Below are 17,908 nucleotides of genomic sequence, written 5' to 3'. Positions count from 1 at the left end.
CTCTTCTTCAGGCAACCTCCGCTCTGCCCCATCATCACCTCTGCCAATAGCAAGGCCAGTGGGAAAGTTGCTGGTTATGCAGTGCTGACTAGGGCACGCCAAACATCTCCAGCAAGTATCAACCAACACCCAGCTCCCTTGTTCAAAGAGAAAAGCCGATCAGAGTGCCCCCAACTACAAGATACAGGCCGGAGACATCCTGACCACCTCTGAGCAGTGGTAACACCAATCCCATTGCTGCTCAAGGGAAAGGCAACTAGTTGAGTTACTGCATGGATGTACTCCAAGCACCTTTAGCCAGCAGCAACTGACCTTTCCTGCTTCAAAGAAGGAAAAGCCATCCAGGCAGTGTTTGGACCTACATAGATGATTGTATATCATGCTCATAATAAGGCAGTGCCCCACTCTCCATGATTAACATGGCAAGTTGATTTATTGCATTACATCAAGAACAAGACCAGGTCCAGAACCACCCCTTGATATTTCACGGAGAGCACCAACCTGCCAAGGAAAAATGATTCCTTCCTTCCAGTAAGGTATTTTAGTACAACAAAATATCATTTCTGTGTTGTCTGAATCAAGCTTAAGTTTATGATCAGCCTAAAACCACAAGGTAATTGTTTGTCATTTCTCAAGCTGGTTATTCAAGCCAACAAAGATGCCAAGTTTTCACTCCGAAAGGACCTCTGTAAAAATAGTAGCCATTAGCTCTAAAAAGTTCAGCAGATTCTGAAATCCTACTAAATACTATTACCTACTTAAATCCTGCCAGCAAAAACATATTTTCCCCTCACAGAACACAGCTTTTATGTGAACATGCATCAACAACAATTTTAACAATCTTATTTAAAGATTAAAGGCTTTTCCTCAACATTGCTGGGGAGGTGCACAAGTCAATATGCTGCTCTGTTGTTGAACTTGCCTTAATTTTGGCCATGTTGCTGTCTGTTTCAGTCAATATTGAGCTGAGCTGTGTGTCCCAATCCATGCTGTTGGCAAAAAGATGCTTTGAACAATTCACTGGCTGTCAATTTGTAACCTGGGAGGAATCCTTGGCTAGAAAAAAATCCCAGCAGAAGAGAAGAGCCTGCAAAGGCAGCAGGGAAAATGTTGATTTTCTTCCATGATCTGTACTAACATTAATCACAGTCAAGAGAAAAGGAATAAACAGCAAGTATAAACTTCAAACTCCAGGTACTTTCATACAAAAAATTTCCACAAGTTCTCTCCCCACACACAAGCAACTAAGGAACACCCAGCAAAGAAAATTCCTCTTGAACAGACTTGTAAGCATCCTTTACCCCCAGAATCAGGGCGTTTCACAGAGCACCCGACCCTGAACACACAACCGTTCAGGAAGTCCATAATTTTCCACAACGACGGAAATGGACAGATACCAGGTAGGCGCAAGGGTAACGCAGGCATTTTTTCCTACTATTATAGCGTTGTATCAAATATTCAGTCCCACTCCTTTCAATGGGCCTAATCTAAATAGGACTACTCTAACAATGGACTCCATACCCCGCTTTTTTCGAACTGTGACCCATCCTATAACGGGATTTACTTCGGAAGCACAGAAACAACCTTAAGAGCTTTGCTATACACTCACTCTCTGATGCTAAGGGAGCGTGGACCTTCTCTAGCTCGTAAAGCCCACACAAATATTACGCAAGACTCTGCCCGTTATGGAGGTTGTGGGCGCCAAGGCTCCTTGCCATACTGGCTCTGGCTATCCCGATTGAAGAACACCAAGCAAACAGAGCAAGAGGAAGGAAAAGGAAAGATGCCACGGCCTTGCCCGCTTCTGCAGCCTGACCCTCTCCACAACAGATTCGAACACGTACTCCGGAGACCGCTAAAATCCTGAAGGCGAGTTCCGTCTTCCGCTACGCCGCGAAGCCTTCTGGAGAGAAAAGTCCGTAGGACCAGCCGATTACCATAAAAAGGCCCTCTCGAGGACTACATTTCCCAACAGACAGTTCAAAACCAAAAGCGTGGGGTGTCGGGGACAGAGGAAGCGCCTTCCTCCTTTTCGGGCTTAGGTGCACAGCCATTTGTGGGACGTTTGCATATAGAACGTTCGGAGAATGCGCCGCCAGTCGGCGCAGCCGGCGGAGTCGCCTCTCTCGTGAGATACGTGGTAAGGGCCGCCGTACCTCAAGAGAAACTACATTTCCAGCAATGCTCCGCGAGTGGGTTCCATGGAGCAGCACATGGTCCAGCTGGAGAAGAGGATTCGAGACCACTTGGAGAACCTGGGCTTTGAAATCTATCCCCTTAAGGTACAGCATATTCGCTGGGGCGAAGAGCAAAGCAGACTGGGCAAGGGCCCAGGGCCGATTCAACCCCCGCGCCCCGTGCCTCGTTCTGGCGCAGGCACTGGCGGAGAAGCGGCCCTGGAGAACGGCTCCGCCAGGGCGGCAGTAAATTCTTTCTCATCTTTCACCTTGCTTGCTACAGTCAAGTCTCGGAATAGACAGCGGACTTTACTTTTCCGCTACAGTCAGGACTCTGGTAACAGTCTCCAAACCACCATCCTTTTCTGTTTTCTCTCATTCGTTTTCAGTAATCATTTGTAATTGTTTTGAGGGTAATGAGCAGGAGCATATGATGCTCATAGTCTTAACTAGCATCTGAATAGGTGAGGGGAAAACAGCACCCTTTTAGCCTACCTGTATTCTTCTGAGTCAAACCCCATTTTTATTTGTTCATTTATTTTAATCTTTGCAGAAAGAGACCAATCTTACAAGATACGAGATAACTTGTAAAAGCGACTGAGGACATTTGACATCAGGAACCACCTCACATACTGGAAGATCTTATAAAGAGGGGCAGGCAACATGGCACTCTCAGATACCTTTCGCAGGGCCTGTAAAGGTGCCCTGCCCAACCCACTTGCTATTGTTATTTTTTTTTAATAACAAAAGTGCATAGAGGTAGCTGAGATCACTTCAAAGCAAAGTGAGGGCCTTTAGCTCTTTCCATTTTCTTTTGCTGCCTGGGCTGCATGTGGGGCTCAGACATTTTTAGGAAAGGCAGATAGCAGGTGGCTGTGCATTGACCCTATCCTCTGTAGTGTGCGCATTTTGTGATGGTGCCCAGGAGAGTTTCCTCAGACTGCCAAATATGCCCACAGGTCTCAAACCTTTGCCTACCCATTATAAAGGAATTGTGTTGCTTTGTCTGTGCACCAGATCTCCATCTTTTGCCCATTCTAGAGGGGTACTGGCTTACAGGTTATGCCACCAGGTAACATTACACACATATTTTTCAGTTTAAAGTAGGTTTAGCTGGGTGGGGGATGCAGGATTTTTCTTTTTATACATGCATAGAATTGTGCCCTTTGAAGAAAGAATCAATGTACTACTGAAATCTAAATATACAATATGCTGGAGTATATACATATAAGATTAGCCATTAGAAAAGGAAAGAGCATGATTAACAAATACAAAAAGAATTCTTGAACAGCAGTTAAGATTACAGCCAAAGAGGGACATACAAAGTGGAGTAAAACTAGGAACGTGGCCAACAATAGTTGGATACGTGGATGAATGTCAAGTTAAAGATTGACACTGAGCAGATAGATTACTATTGTGGAGGTGCTGTATGTTCTACCTGTAACTTAAATATTAACTTAAGGGAGAGGAAAAATAATGTTCTTTTTGAAGTCCATCAGATCCTGATGTTTGCAGAAAATATGCTCCTTGATTTGCATTGGTTGATTTTATTATAACAACCTCGATGCAGGTTCTCCTGCCAGAATATAGCTATATTGCAGGAGAGCCTGCATCAAGAAATAGTCTTAGAGAAGGAGAAGATAAATGACAGAAACAACCCCCTGATGGTTTGCCAAGAAACCAACCAATGCTGGAAGCTATGAAGAACTTGCCTGTTTGACCTGTAAATTAAACTAATGAGACTTCAGGGATCATAAGGAAAAATATAATATTCACATGACTTTTTCCTAACTATAGCTGTACCTTCTACTGTCTGGAAAGTTGAAAGCCAAATGTTGAATCATTTATTTCTGGCTGAAAGGGAAAGCATCTCTACCTTGAACAATTGCTTAACACGCCCACAGAAGATATTTATCTGATCCATTTATTTCCTAAACTTCCAAATATGATGAATTGTTTCTTCTCCATTAGAGAATCCATCAAGCCAAATAATGTCAGTTCATAGTAACTTTAACCTGATAAAATTATGAACAATAAGGCACACATACTAGGAACCCAGTGCCAGTTCTGTGGAACTCTAATGTTCTAAAATTGATGCAAAAACATCAGAATCTTACAGTTCTGCTATGGAAGCAGCCAGCTTATGCCAGCCAAATGTTAGTATAATGGGTTAAGTATAATGGAGTGCTTTCTGCCAGAAAAGTTGGGAAGAAGGTAAAAGGCAATAAAAGTACAAAACAAATACAGAGAACATAGCAAACCCACTTCCCCAGGACCCATAACAACAGCACTGACTTGCAGTGGCATGTCAGCAATCATGCAACAGCGTGCTTTATTATTGCTGGCTTCTGCCATTAGCTAGGAATGAATGAAGCTAATATGTGGATGGCGATGAAGAAATACCTCCAGAACATCACTTGTATACCCAACATGATTTCCACCAAGGTAAGATCAGTTATAGCACCCGCCAAGCCTTACACAGGCGGTAAGTGTTCTAAAGTGAGCAAGAACCTGCAGCCAAATCCCCATCTACTAACCCCTATTATTTACACACACATACACATTCAGGTGCAAAAAACTGATAGTTTTTATTAAATAGTATTAGAGATGGAGCAGCTTGTGCAATCAGGATACATGTGTAGGATTGCCAGCCTTTGTGACCCAGCAGAGCTGCTGTGCCTTTGAAAGCAGCACAGCAGGGAGCAGAATGACAGGTGATCATTTACTTAATTGCTTCCTCCCTATGCTGGGTACAGGTTTACCTGTTTGCATAACTGTCAACAAAGAATCCTATTCGAACCAGAAGGCTGGAAACTGCAGATGAACAGATGAAATTACACCAATCAGTGCTTCAGATTAAGCTATAGCCCTTGCTTGTGGCGTGCATTGCGCTGAGAGTAAGGAATATCCTTGTTTCGGTACCTGCTGGAGAGCCAAAAGAGACACAAAAAGTTCAGTTGCTACAGCAAATAGTCTCTGGCCCTAGTTGCACAGTAGGTGTTTCTGAGTGATTTGGGAGAGGGGGAGGCAAGGATGTGCTCACTGTTGAGGACAGAGGGGAAGTAGTCACTGAACTGATATTTACCCCTTTCCTTTGGAGAATTGTAGTGGAACTTTGCATGAAGTGGCTGTTCTGTTCCTTTTCTCCATCTGTGATCCTGCAAGGCAAAAGGGTCATGAATGTTTGGCCAGCAATTGCAATGGTCACAGTGCCTAGCATTTACACCCCCCTTCTGCACAATGCATCTTCCCTATGTGGGAGACACCGTTACTTGCTCTTGATGGAGAAAGGAATGCTTAGCTATTGCTGCTTATCCAAAACACCAGTCTTCCCTGACCTGAGAATGCTAACTAATAATGATAGGAGTTGAAGTCCAGATTATCTGAAGGGCACCAGGTTGGGGAAGGCTACAGTACACATTTGCAATGGATTGGGGAGAGACAAGAGACATATTTGCGGCAATCATACTTTCACACATGGATTCCCCCCAATTCTTTACCTGTGTAGGGTGCTCTGCCCTTGCATCTTCAGTTGAAGGATCTGGTTGGTTAGTTGGTTGTGGGTAGCATTCTAAGGTAGAAGATCTCTAAATGTTCTGCAAAAAGAAGGGTTAGTGATCTGTTTTTCCTTTATTTTTTTCTGAGCCAGGCTCTGTCCATGCACATGCAAATTTCTCCATTCTGTGTAAAGTGCCATTTCTCCGTCGCTCATATATTCAGCATGTCACATTGTTTGCTCTAAGCATGCACAACATGAGACACACCCTGTTGCCTGAGTGTCAGGTGCCCTGGCACACTTCTGTGCTGCTGTGGGTGTGCTGTGCTTGAGTATCAAGTGAGTCCGAATGCTGTGTTGCAGCAGCAGGGCAGTGAGAAGAAGATAGTTCCCTGTGTCAGTTCTCAGTTCAACCAATGGTTGTGTTGTAGCCCATCCCTCCTTCAGTGTAACATGACAGTGGTAAAGTCCCGACATTGCCCAGTTTGGCCCCCTCCATTGGCATAATGACCCATCATTATATTCTTTACTTTTTTCCAGCATAAAGTCCCCAGTCATGGCAAATGTCCAAAAAACTGCTGGTGTGGGGGATTTACAGCAAACCACAAAGTTCTCAAGGCCACATAATTTGTGTCCTCCATGGCACAAAGGTCCATTAACAACTGAGTTAAGCCCAGCATAATTTAAAGCAGGGATGGGCACATGTGGGTTTCCAAATGTTGTGCTGTAATCCAAATGTTGGGCTGTAATTCCCATCATCCCTCACCATTCATTATGCTAGCTAAGGCTGGGAGGAACTGCAGTCTATCAACATTACACAGCCCTGATTTGAAGGTGGAGGGAACGCAAAAGCAAGTAGTCATCAGTAGCCTTAACTATGCTGCAGATTGAGGCCATAAAAGAAATTGAGACCACTACCAAAGTGAGAAGTTGCTTACCTAAAAGCTACTGCTTTGAAATCATGGTGCTTTTCAGTGGAAGTGGTTCCATTGAAGCAAATTGAAATATGTGGCAGTCCCCAGTTCAGTGGGACATATTTGGAGCTGGGTTTTGAAGATAGTAGTATTGAGAAGTGTGAGCAGGAAATGCATAAATTTTCCTCCGCACTTGAGCACAAACTATTAATTAACTACAGTTCTATTTAAGGTTTTCATAGGAGGAATGAATACATACAACAGGCATAGCTTTTAATACTTCTAAAAATATATACAGTTTCATCCTTGCTGACTAAATTCGGAGTTAATCCTTCAAAAAAGGTTCACATTCTCAGCAAAGCACGCACACTATGTTTGAAGAAAACATGTTGTAGAATGGGATACAGGGTGCTGTCATAGTCATTGGGAACTTCTGGTATCGGGTTTTAATTTAGCATTCTTTACCAACTGAATTTAATTTATTTTAGACTCTGTTATTTCATTCTAAAAAAAAAATACAACACTGCCATATCAGAGTCCCTGCTCATTACTTTTCCTGTTATCTTCATCATAACCGTATTATCAGAAAGGAAATCAATGTAAAAAAAACCACTTGTAGAAATGCAGAAATCTCAAAACCCAATTCAAACATTTTATGTTTTAAATTATTGTTTTGGTTGACATAATGGAATAGCAAAGGGGGAACTGTTAAATCTGAAGGGGGAACTCCTTTTGGAGAATGAAGATAGCCTCTCTGAGAGAGCATTTAGTCTCCCATTGCAAAGTGGTTTACGGAGAGAGATAAAAAGCTCAGTTGAGTCAGAAAGCTGGGAAACGTCCAGTCCTGAATGGAGGTATGTTCATTTACTTCCTGGGCAGGGAAGGAGAGTGATAATGCCTTCCTTTGCAGCTTCAAGGAAGAAGGAATGAACATGTCATCCAATTCAATGACAAATATAGCTATGCTAATCCATGTGCCTTTGCTACTTACTTGCTTATGTTGAATACAGGCAGGCTGCTTGAGAATTTCAGTTTCCTTATGGGAAGTGTTTGGTGTTTAGCTCATGTTAACAGTGCCTCATGTAGATAGACTGCCTGACCTTATATTGGCTCTAGTTCAAGCCAGGGGAAAATACTTGTATGTAATGATCTGAGGGCAGGCGCAGAGGAAGGTTTCCTTTTAAAAGACAGCAGAGTAGACTTATTTCATCTTCACCAGCAAGAGGTAAATAAAATATTAATAGTGAAAGTGAGTGTAGCATAGTAGTTAGATTATTGGACTAGGACAGCAGAGACCTGAGTTCTAGTCCCCTCTTTGCACATAACCTCACTGGGTGACTCTGGGCCAGTCATTGACTTAGCTTAAGCTACCTCTCAGGGCTGTTCTGAGGATAAAAGTAAGAACCTTGGAATAAAGTGGGATATAAATGTAAGCAAACAAACATAAACAAATGTATATGTGACACACACATATTTTCATTTTGCTTGAATATGTTTTTGACCAAAAACCCTGCAAATATCTGAGTGTACATTGCTATAATCCTAAATACCTTTAAGAATCCTGTTAAACTTGGTAGGACTTGGTACCAGATCAGATGTGGCAGAAGCAGCTCCACTATTGTTCAGGTAGAGATTTGGGTGTCTGATTTTCAACAGCTGAAGAAGTATGTGAGTGAGAAGCACAGGATACTTCCCCTTTCTGTAGCTTTGCTCCTCATGTGTTTTTTTCATCAGCTAAGCTCCAGTGCCAAGGTAATCTTGGCCAAATGAAAAGAGAGGCTATAAAGAAGTATGTGGCCTCTTTTGGGGAGAGACACTTTAAAGAAGTTTGTGGCAGATGTGGGTGCCCCCCCCCCCCACAAACCTTTTCTGGGCAAAGTTGGAGCTCCATGTCTCACTTTCTGGAGGATTGAAGCAGTTTTATGGTGAAACTCACGAAACTGCCACTGTCACATCTACGTGACCCCTTAATTTAGATCATATATGCATAAGATTAGGCTCTAATATTCATATTGCCATTACCTGTCTCCACATAGCACGTCCAACACTCTTTTTGTGATCTCCTGCTCATGACCCCTGCCTGTGTGATCTGCCTTCTAGTGCCTGATCTTTGGGCATGAATCACATGGCTAAACTGAAGGCCCCAGACTTTTCTCTGGCTGCTGCTCACCACCCTTATGACATCATAAGGAACAAAGATGCTGTGTCGAGTTCAGTTTTTACAGCCCTGTTTCTCTGCAGCAAATTGACTGGCAGTAGAATTGATCTTCATATATTGCTAATGGACATTTTGGTGCTAAAACAAAATGGTTTCAAGTTGGTTAAAGATCATGGCTTATTCCAAAGGTAGTAACCATAGATTCCCAGTTCAGGCAAAACAGGAAACTGTGGCTAATTTCCACATTTTATTTAGACATGCAGTGAAGGGATGAAAGAAAGAGTTGTGTGACTGGGCAACAGGCTCATACATAGCCTACTGAATTTCAGCCTACTGAAATATGATAATCCAAATGCTACTGGTCTTGCACATTGTTCTGATTCTTTTCTGGATGCCTACAGCTGTTTGCCTACCAACAATCAAATAAACCTAGCAAGCACACCCTCTATCCCATTTTCCTGCTTCTTTGTCTCCTGTCTGTCCATTACTTGAAAAGCAAAAGCAAATTCTCAATCCTTTGAAAATACAATTCTTAGGAAAAAGAGCAGAATAAAATTATTAGTAACTTGCATAACTTTCTCTGTTATTAGTTGCTATGGGTCGCAATGGAGGCTCCAGAACATCAGGTTCCAAGGTGAAGGTGGTTGGAAACTTCACTTTTTAAAATTATACCTTAGCTTGCAATTCTTTCTTCTGTGTAAATGCAAGGCCAGGGTGCTTCAACTATAATCCAGACTACCCAGAAACCAGACTTCCCGTTCTTATGGTAATTTCTTTTTATATTTTCTAAAGGTAGGGTGGTACAATGCAGTCCTTCCTCCAGCTTTTCATTTGCCATACTTGAATAACACACTGGCATATGTGGTGCTCAGCGTTCCTGCCATGTTTGACAAAGCCTTCAAACCTTTCTTGTGGAACCATCCGCTGAGAAAGATTCATGACCCCGTGGATCAATGCATTTCTTATCACCTATCGCTGGTTAGGGAGGTAAGATATTTTAATGCCTTTGACTCCTTCTGTCCTTTTTGTGGGTAACCATTTGAAAGCAGTTCTTCAGGAAAAATCAAAAGTTCCATCTGGATGAGAATCCTGTTTCCGGCAGTGGCCAGCCAGGTTTTTGTGTTCTGTTTTATGAAGGCAACAGTCCCCTCCCATTGTTTCTTCTCCAGCTTTCAGATGCCATCCTATCAGTAACAGTTGATACATCTATTTCTCAGTGGTTTTGTCTAATCCCCATATGTATTAGCAGCCACTTGTGGAAACAAAGTTGCATCAGTTAATAACTGACTGTAGCTGAGTAAAATGCAGAAAATTTCAGGTTCATTTTCTGTATTTACAGATAGGGCAGGAAAAGTTCCTACCTGAAACTGAAGATTGGCCGCTGCCAGTCTGTAATAGTACTCCTGAACTAAACTGACAAAAGGCCTGACTCAGTATAAGGCAGTTTCCAGTGCCCCTTATATATCATGTCAAAAAGTTTGTTCTATGTTTTTTTCTTAAATATATTGCCATTTGATTTTATTGGGTTAAGGTTAGGGTAAAGTATAGTATTATAGAAGCAAAATGCCTCTATCAGCTTTTTGCACACCATATGCAACTTCATAAACCTCAGTTATGTCCTTTGTAATCATTCCTCGCGTAAATGAAATGTCCCAGACCTTTCTTTTCCTTTCCTTGAACAGAAGGTACTTTTACTCCTTGTGGGTTTTCCCCATGTTTTCCGAATGAAGTTGCACCACTACAAAAAGATGTGTCTGTCACTGCTACAGCACCAGCTTTATGAAACTTGGACACATGAAACTGACTATGCCTACTAGAAGAGTCTGTAGTGGTTGTACATCTTTCAGTTATATGGTTGTTGACATGTATTAATTAAAGTCAATTAATTTAAATCTGTTTGAAACCTTTAATACAATCTTCAATGACTAGATGGAAGACTTTCCAAACCAAAGCATAACTTTGGAGTTGAGGGTGAGGCAGTAGTCTGAGGGACAACATTGTATGGGTCCTCCCTCATTCCTGCTCTGGGGCAGCCTTCCCTCAAGAGAAGGGGAAGCAGACCTCTCCCTCAGGATTTATGGCAGTGCACCATGGCGGAAACTGTGCCTAGAGGTTCAAGTGGTGGGAATTCATTCAGATGGGCCAGGCAAAGTGTGCCCAACTCTGACATCTGTGTAACTTTGTTCAAAGGCCTCAGTGTATCATCAGCTGCAGTATATTATTTCAATCCAAGCAAAGCTAGGTCCATTCACTAATTCATGTATATAAAGACATTACTATAGTCATAGTTTAGTTTTCAACCCCTTTCCTAGTATTGGCCTCTTCCAGCTTAACTACTGTATGATTCTATTCCTGCAATGGAAAGCCGGCAGGGATTCCCCACATCCTCAGCCAACTGGGCCAGAACCTGCCCAGGAAAGCCCTGGTCCAGAACCTTGGACCAGCCACTGGATTCAGCACATGACAAACCCAAGCTTGGGGAAACAAACAATTTTATTAAAAGATTAAAAGATAGGGATGGAGGGATTAAAACATATCTAAAATCTAAAAAGGATAAAAGGGGATTTGGACAGCAGCAACAGGAATAGTTACAGCCAACCAAGACTGCACTCCCAGGGCCTTGTTGGTCCACTCAGACAGTGTTGGTCCACTAGTGTATGCTAGCTGGCATGATGGGATCCACTAGAAAAACCTGCACAAACTAATGTTATTTGTGCTGGGCTAGAGGTCCCATACACAAACATTCATTATATTTGTGCTTTAGTCTTACTGGATACTGCACAGTGTCTTGTTAATTTTAATTTGGCAGTTAGCCCCGGAAGATTGTCTTTTGTCACCTTTGTCTGATTTATTTCAAATGAAGTGTTCTGCTTCCCAAGACACCCACTCTCTTGGGAAAACTCACATCTAGCATTGTGGAGTGTGCTAGGGAAAGCACAAGAACTCGGATGAGCCAAGGTTTGTAAGCAGAGGACCTTAAAACTTTTTACAATGTTTGTTAAATTATGGTGGTGCAAAACCTTTTGGCTAGATCATTATTGTTGGCACACAGTAGAAGAACTCATGAAGTGGAAAAAAATATCTTCATACAGCAAAAACGAAGTAATAATCTCTGTCTTGAATGCAACAGTGCCACTGCTCATTTGTAATTACTGGGCCTAGAAAACTAGGATCATAGATACAAAGAAAATAATGGATATTGCAGATATACTAATCCCTTGCACCAAGGGTAAATATGAAGTATGAAGCCTTTTCTGTGCCTCCATCATATTCCAGTATGGCATGTCTTTTTTGCAGCTGTCACTACTTCTGTTTTGAACTACACTGAAATTAGGAGACTGAATGGTTAAAAACAGTTTTTAGTTAAAAGCATAGCCTACATGTGACAGAATTTGGGTGGCACCTCTTGAGATTGTAGCTAAGGGGATAGGTTTTAGGTTTTCAAATGTTCTCTTGCTTTAAAAAGCAACTCTGAATCTAATAAGATAGTACATCAGGGGAAATGGTTTAGTGTAGCTCTCCCCATGAATTCTGCATGCAAGGAACTTCTTATTTAGGATACCATACAAAAATAGGACACACAAACCTGCAATATAATCAAGAATTATACTACTTTTGCTGCTTGTGTGATGTGTAGAATGGTTTTCAATAACCAATATTGAAACATACCAAGATGTAACCAATATTGTGGGTGCATTCCTTGCCAGCATGGGAATAGTGTTTTGTCAGCAAGGTAGTCACGCCCACCATTTTTTGTTGGATATTATCTTTGTAGTAATCCCACCCCACACTGGTTGTTTTATGAGCAAGAAGTTAATGGTGCAGCTTCTTATCATGTGACATGATTTTACTGTGGTTTCAGTTCCCCATCTGCATAATAAAGATGCTGAGTACTGAGAATGTGGGGACTTGACAAGCCGGCAGGTGTTCAAACACAATGATGCATTCCATTGTAATAGTATACATGCACCTGGTTCCAGTAAACATTATAGAGCAGTGGCTCCCTGTGTGCAAAACCAGCTACAGTTGCTGTGGCTCCATCATGTGATGGTCTAAGCTTGGTTTCTTCTACTTCACACCCTGGAACCACCCAGACCACAGCTGATAAGCCTTGCTCCTGTATAGTTGAATAAATAGTAATGGCTTTGAGGCCATCACTTAAAAACTTTGAGAATGGTTTTTCTCATTTCTCTACTTTCTACCACTTTGAATATTAATTCAAATATTTATTGCAGAGAATGTAAAAATAAGGAAATCATTGTAACAAGAACAGGGTATTGGAGACTTAGCTTAGAGTTGTTTGTAAACTGTATATTGGAGGTCATGCTTCACCTATACATGAAAAGATCTGTGAATTCTTCACTGGACTGGACAGAATAAGTTTGGAACACCCAAGGCAGAATGCAGGGGTAAACAAATGAGAAAATAAATGACACATGCCTCAAATTTTTTCAGTGTAGAAGTCTGTAGTTCCTTCAAGCAAGGCATCTCAGTCTTAAATAATTGAGAATATAAAAGTAGAATGCCAACTTAGAATGGGGAGACAGGAGATTGTAGAACAACTTTCCTCAACTTGGTATCCACTAGATGTATTGGACTGCAACTCTTGCCATTCCTAACCAGCAGGGCAGTGATGGGGCTTGCAGCCAAACACATCTGGAGAGCATCAGATTAGGGAAGGCTGTTGAGGACCCCCTACATCAGAAGAAGTTAGCCTCTTTCAACCAAACTGCATTTCAGAGAAGCTCTTGGGGTGCAGAATACCAGCAGATTTTTGGCAGTAACTACACCTTAGCAGAGGTACTTCAACCTTTCAGAATGTGTGTGTGTGGGGGGGGGGGGGACTACACAAAGTCCAGGAAACCACTATATAATTGATGTCCAGTGGAAATGGGGATCCCTGGTAGGCCAGGCTAGGGTTCTGGGCCTAGGATTTTACACATGTGTCCTACAACTTCCCACATGCCTGCAGCAGGTGCCTCTTCACATGAGATATTGGGGCTAATTGAAACTCTTCTTTCTAGAGCCTTGCTGATCAGCGGGTTGATATCATGTATGACTATGAGATGCTGTCCAATCGGAAGCCCAGGTTCTTGGCCCAAACAGCGGCACATGTAGCTGGTGCTGCATACTACTACCAGAGGAAAGATGTGCTGCAAGATCCCTGGGGCGAGAAGGTGAGCATATGAAAAGCAGCAAGGGAGTGCTTGTTTGCTAGGGACTGGTGGGTAAGCTGTACTTGTTTCCATTTAGGAGAGTTTGATAAGGGTTGAGCCTCTTTTTTTTTTTTTTTTGCATGCCTATACCCATATTGTCAACCCAGAAAATACACATTTTTCTTCTCTTGGATGAATTAAGAAAACAGGGCTAAATATAATTTCATTATTTTCCTTTTAGGCTATAATCAACTTTGTTGTAAACCATCAAAGAGCTGTAGCTATGCAAGGTTTAGAAATTGTTGTTGTTATCACTATTAAATTTTAATTTAATATTTGGCAAGGAGTGGTGTGTCAGAAGGAATAAAGTTTCCTCTGACATTGTTGGAGAGACAGGAGGGCAGCCATTACCCAATATCCATAGAGGTTTTCGAAAATCAAGAACACTTTACTGGCACAATTGAAACATCTCCTAAATGTATCTTAAAACCTTATATCTCCAATTTTATTTCCAAAACTTGTTTTTAAGCATAAATGTACACTTTAAAAACATTAGTACATTTACGTCCTGCCTTTTTCCCTCTTGCAAGGAACCCCAGGAGGCTTCCACAGGCCCTCTCCATTTTATCCCACAAGAACCACCCTTTGAGGTGCATTAGGCTGGGAGCAGGTGACTGATTCAAAGTCAACCAGTGAGCTTCAGATGGGAACTAGAACTCACTTCTCTCAAATCTCAGCCCAACACTCTCACTAGCACACCACATTGGCTCTGGATTATGTGGCATACTCTATCAGGAAGGGTGATACAGGGGAACTTGCTGCATTGCAGGTGACATTGCTTCGAGACAGAGAACAGGTAAATCACTCCTTGGAGCCCTGGTGATAAATTGTGCTAACTACTGAGATGTTCTAAAGGATTTCCCTCCAAAGTCATTGTGATTTTTAGGAACAGAAAGGGGAAGTGTAGCATAGCAAACATTTGGAGATGAGCCATAGCTCTTTAGTATTGCATGTGCTTTTTGTGCAAAGGTCAACAACAAGGTAACAGAAGAGTGGCAATATTGTGTAGTGATTTTCCACAACTGTGGAATATTTGTGACATATAAAAGTTTCCTAGAAGTTCACACTGAGTTTCCTCTGAGTCCTAATTGTTCAGTACACTTAGCTGTTGTGTGTGTTAACACTCCAGTTATGTGATACAATACTCTTCTTCCTAAACAAATTCTTGTTTTGCAAGGCACTACTGTCTGCATGATATCCCTAGATTCATTATACCTCTGCACATACAGCAAGGCAGATAACATATGGCCATCAGATTGCATCCACATGGGTTTAGATTTTTATGGTTCTCAAACACCCAGAAAACTTTTCAGCTTTTAAGGACACACAGTCAGTTGGCAATTACTATCGTGTGTTGTTACGGTTTGTGCCCAAACTTAAGATCCTATGCCAGAATCTAAACTTCTTAGAAATACCCCCCAAGTCATATCTATTTTTGAAAAAGAATAACAGATGTTCAACACATGGCTATTTCACCTCATAAATGAGTGGCAACACAGAAGTTTATAGAGCATATGTGCTACATTTCCATCAGAAACCACATGACCAGAAAGCAACCTGACTCATTTTTGTCAGGAAACCAGAGTCAACAAGATGTGTGTGTGTGAGAGAGAATCCATAAATCTGGCTTACATTCCACTAATTAGGTTAAATGCCCTAAGGATGCACCCCTGTATTACTTCTGAGTAGACAGATATAGGATTGTATTGTTGGTATGCAGTCATGTGCACCTTTCCTGGGAATAAACTCCATTGAATTCAGTGGAGTTGTTACAAGTAAAGCTGCACTCACTGGCCTGGGTTATAAAGTAGCAGCTGGCTCTTTACATAGTTGTATGTGGAAACTATCAAGTGGTGATGAGGTGGTTTTATTTTGTTTCCCCATAGAGTTGATAGTAGTATGCTGCTTGTGGGGTGTGATATATGCTCATCCCACTTACACATTTGGATATCAGATGTTTGTATTTTTTCACAAACCTACAAAACCTCTTCGACCAGAAGCAATATTGGGAAACCAATTCTCTTCTAAACTATTTTCAGACCCACTGAATGCAGAGTTTCCATGAGCAAAGAGGTCTGAGGTTTGGCAAAAATGGAACTAGCCCCAAACCTGTTACTATGGGATGGCAGATTAACATCTTGAAAACAAACTAAATATTTTAATGATATCTGTCTATAACAATATCTTGTTTCCCCATCCTTCTGCCCACTCACCTCTTTTTGAGGAATGACACTTTTAAATCAATGACTTCAATCTATTGGGTTTTTTTTCCCTCTCTTTAGAAGATTTATGGTGTCTGCATCCACCCATCGTATGGAGGTTGGTTTGCTATCCGGGCTCTCGTGGTTTTCCCAGATGTTCAGGTGCCCTTCTTGCCACAGAGCCCCCCTTTTGATTGTGTGACAACACAGGAAGAACGAATAGAGCTGCTGAATAAGTTCAATTTTCACTGGCAGGACTGGAGCTACCGGGACATTATTGAAGTGAAGGAGAAGTACTCTGAGGAACAGAAAACTTACTTTGCAACTCCTCCAGCTGAACGGTTAAAACTGCTGAATCTACAAGGATTGCAGCAAAATAGAATACACTAAGTAGCTAATTGTAGCAAAGGTGCACTATATATGAGAAACATCTAGCTTACCGACCTATGTTAACTACTATGGAGACAGAACTTGCTGATGTGTTTGATCACTGAAACTGTAATCTGGAACATACGTGTAAGGAGTAAGCCTTGTTGAACATAGGTGGACTTATTTCTGAAACACACATAGCATTGTGTTGAAAGATTAGTAATACAAGTCTTATCAGATGCTATTTCTAAAACAAATTTAAGATCCTCTTTTTAGAAAGTATTATTTTATTTTATTAGTAAATAGCAAAATGTGTGTGTGTGATCTTTGGTAGTCCATATTATAAGTTCAAGAGAGATAAGTTTGTACATTGCACTTTTTATTGTTCTGTGGGAGAATTTTTCCTGGAAGCAAATGATTTTGAAGGATGACCTCCTAATTTTCACCGTCTAAAATCATTTCTGGTACTGCAACTTACTGTGATTTTCAGTGCACATGATGAGGCCTTGAAATCCTTTCATTTCATTCCAGTTGTCTCTTTCCACTTCTGTTCAAAATGCTGGAGATGCTGTCTCATTCATGTGCTGAAGGGGAGCTGCTGCAGTTTGTAAACAGAGTAAAACTGAAGGAAGCAAAAATGTCTTCACCTTTTTTGTGTGTGCCTTACAAGTCCTGTGTGGTACTTACGCTAGATTTCAAGGCTTTAGGTGAAATATATATTATTGCTCCAATCAAAATGAGCTACAGTGGCTTAAATAGGCCATGGTGGCTTGTTTTAATCCCTGGCCTGTGCGGAGTGCCATTACCCTAATGACCCTTCTGGATGTGACTTGTTATATCATCCAAACCCAGGTGATACAGCTTCTTTGAGGGCAAAAAGAACTTTCAGATAACCCATGGACTGTTGTTGGGTGATTCAGACAATTTGACAGGTTGTGTGCAAGTGAGTAATTAGGGAAATGAAAACCAGCAAGCAAGGGATATTAAAACAAACCAGGGGCTTGTTTGATCGTATGCATTGGCCCATTGAATTAGAATGATGCAACCTAGTCCATACCTGCCAAGAAGTGAATTCTCTTGCATACATAAGCAACATATAAATAAGCTAAATAGGACCTTCATGTTACAAGAGAGAACTGTCACTCTTTTGTTTGTGGGTGTCTAGATATGTCTAACGAAACAAATATAGAACACTACACAGATTTTGGCTGATTCAGCGAGGTGATTCTTATGCTTGTTCTTTGGGTGATAGCATGGAAAAGCCCTTATTGTCCTGTAATACTGTATGGTCCATTTCTTCACATTGTTGCAAGAATAAAATGCATACTGCACTGCCTCTCTTAGAGGACGTGTGGAATAAAAAGATAATACATTAAA

General features: G+C 41.5%; 2 protein-coding genes across 8 annotated transcripts in view; one reads left to right on the top strand and one right to left on the bottom strand.

The window, feature by feature from the left end:
• Positions 1-2,028, bottom strand: part of LOC123029265 — a 17,010-nt gene extending 14,982 nt beyond the window's left edge. For 2 of the 6 annotated variants that reach the window (XM_044442046.1, XM_044442066.1), the window contains exon 1: positions 923-1,818. In XM_044442046.1, coding sequence (XP_044297981.1) covers positions 923-988 — 66 coding nt within the window. In that variant the 5' untranslated portion in view covers positions 989-1,818. Of the gene's footprint in view, positions 1-501; positions 891-922; positions 1,819-1,844 lie in introns of those variants that run through there. The other 4 variants (XM_044442036.1, XM_044442026.1, XM_044442018.1 and 1 more) reach the window with 4 other exon arrangements.
• Positions 1,974-17,908, top strand: MMACHC (metabolism of cobalamin associated C). Of its 2 annotated transcripts, XR_006415900.1 has the most exons (5): positions 1,974-2,282; positions 9,538-9,732; positions 13,770-13,922; positions 16,244-17,296; positions 17,329-17,908. XR_006415900.1 is itself a non-coding variant. In XM_044442092.1 (4 exons), exons 1-4 carry the CDS (start codon positions 2,202-2,204, stop codon positions 16,550-16,552), a joined length of 738 nt encoding a protein of 245 aa, XP_044298027.1. In that variant the 5' UTR covers positions 1,974-2,201; the 3' UTR covers positions 16,553-17,908. The 2 variants fall into 2 exon arrangements, 1 of the variants encoding a protein (XP_044298027.1); XM_044442092.1 differs by having other exon boundaries at positions 16,244-17,908.

The sequence above is a fragment of the Varanus komodoensis genome, unplaced genomic scaffold, assembly GCF_004798865.1.
Source record: "Varanus komodoensis strain SLA01 unplaced genomic scaffold, ASM479886v1 scaffold1, whole genome shotgun sequence".
Taxonomy (NCBI): domain Eukaryota; kingdom Metazoa; phylum Chordata; class Lepidosauria; order Squamata; family Varanidae; genus Varanus; species Varanus komodoensis.
The sequence above is the reverse complement of the archived record's forward strand: the minus strand, read 5'-3'. Positions and strand labels throughout refer to the sequence as shown.

Excerpts from the sequence above, each read along its gene's own strand:
- MMACHC (XM_044442092.1), top strand. The coding sequence starts at position 2,202 with ATGGAGCAGCACATGGTCCAGCTGGAGAAGAGGATTCGAGACCACTTG. Across the intron at positions 9,733-13,769 it reads ACCTATCGCTGGTTAGGGAG|AGCCTTGCTGATCAGCGGGT; the intron begins GTAAGATATTTT and ends TCTTCTTTCTAG. Across the intron at positions 13,923-16,243 it reads AAGATCCCTGGGGCGAGAAG|AAGATTTATGGTGTCTGCAT; the intron begins GTGAGCATATGA and ends CCCTCTCTTTAG.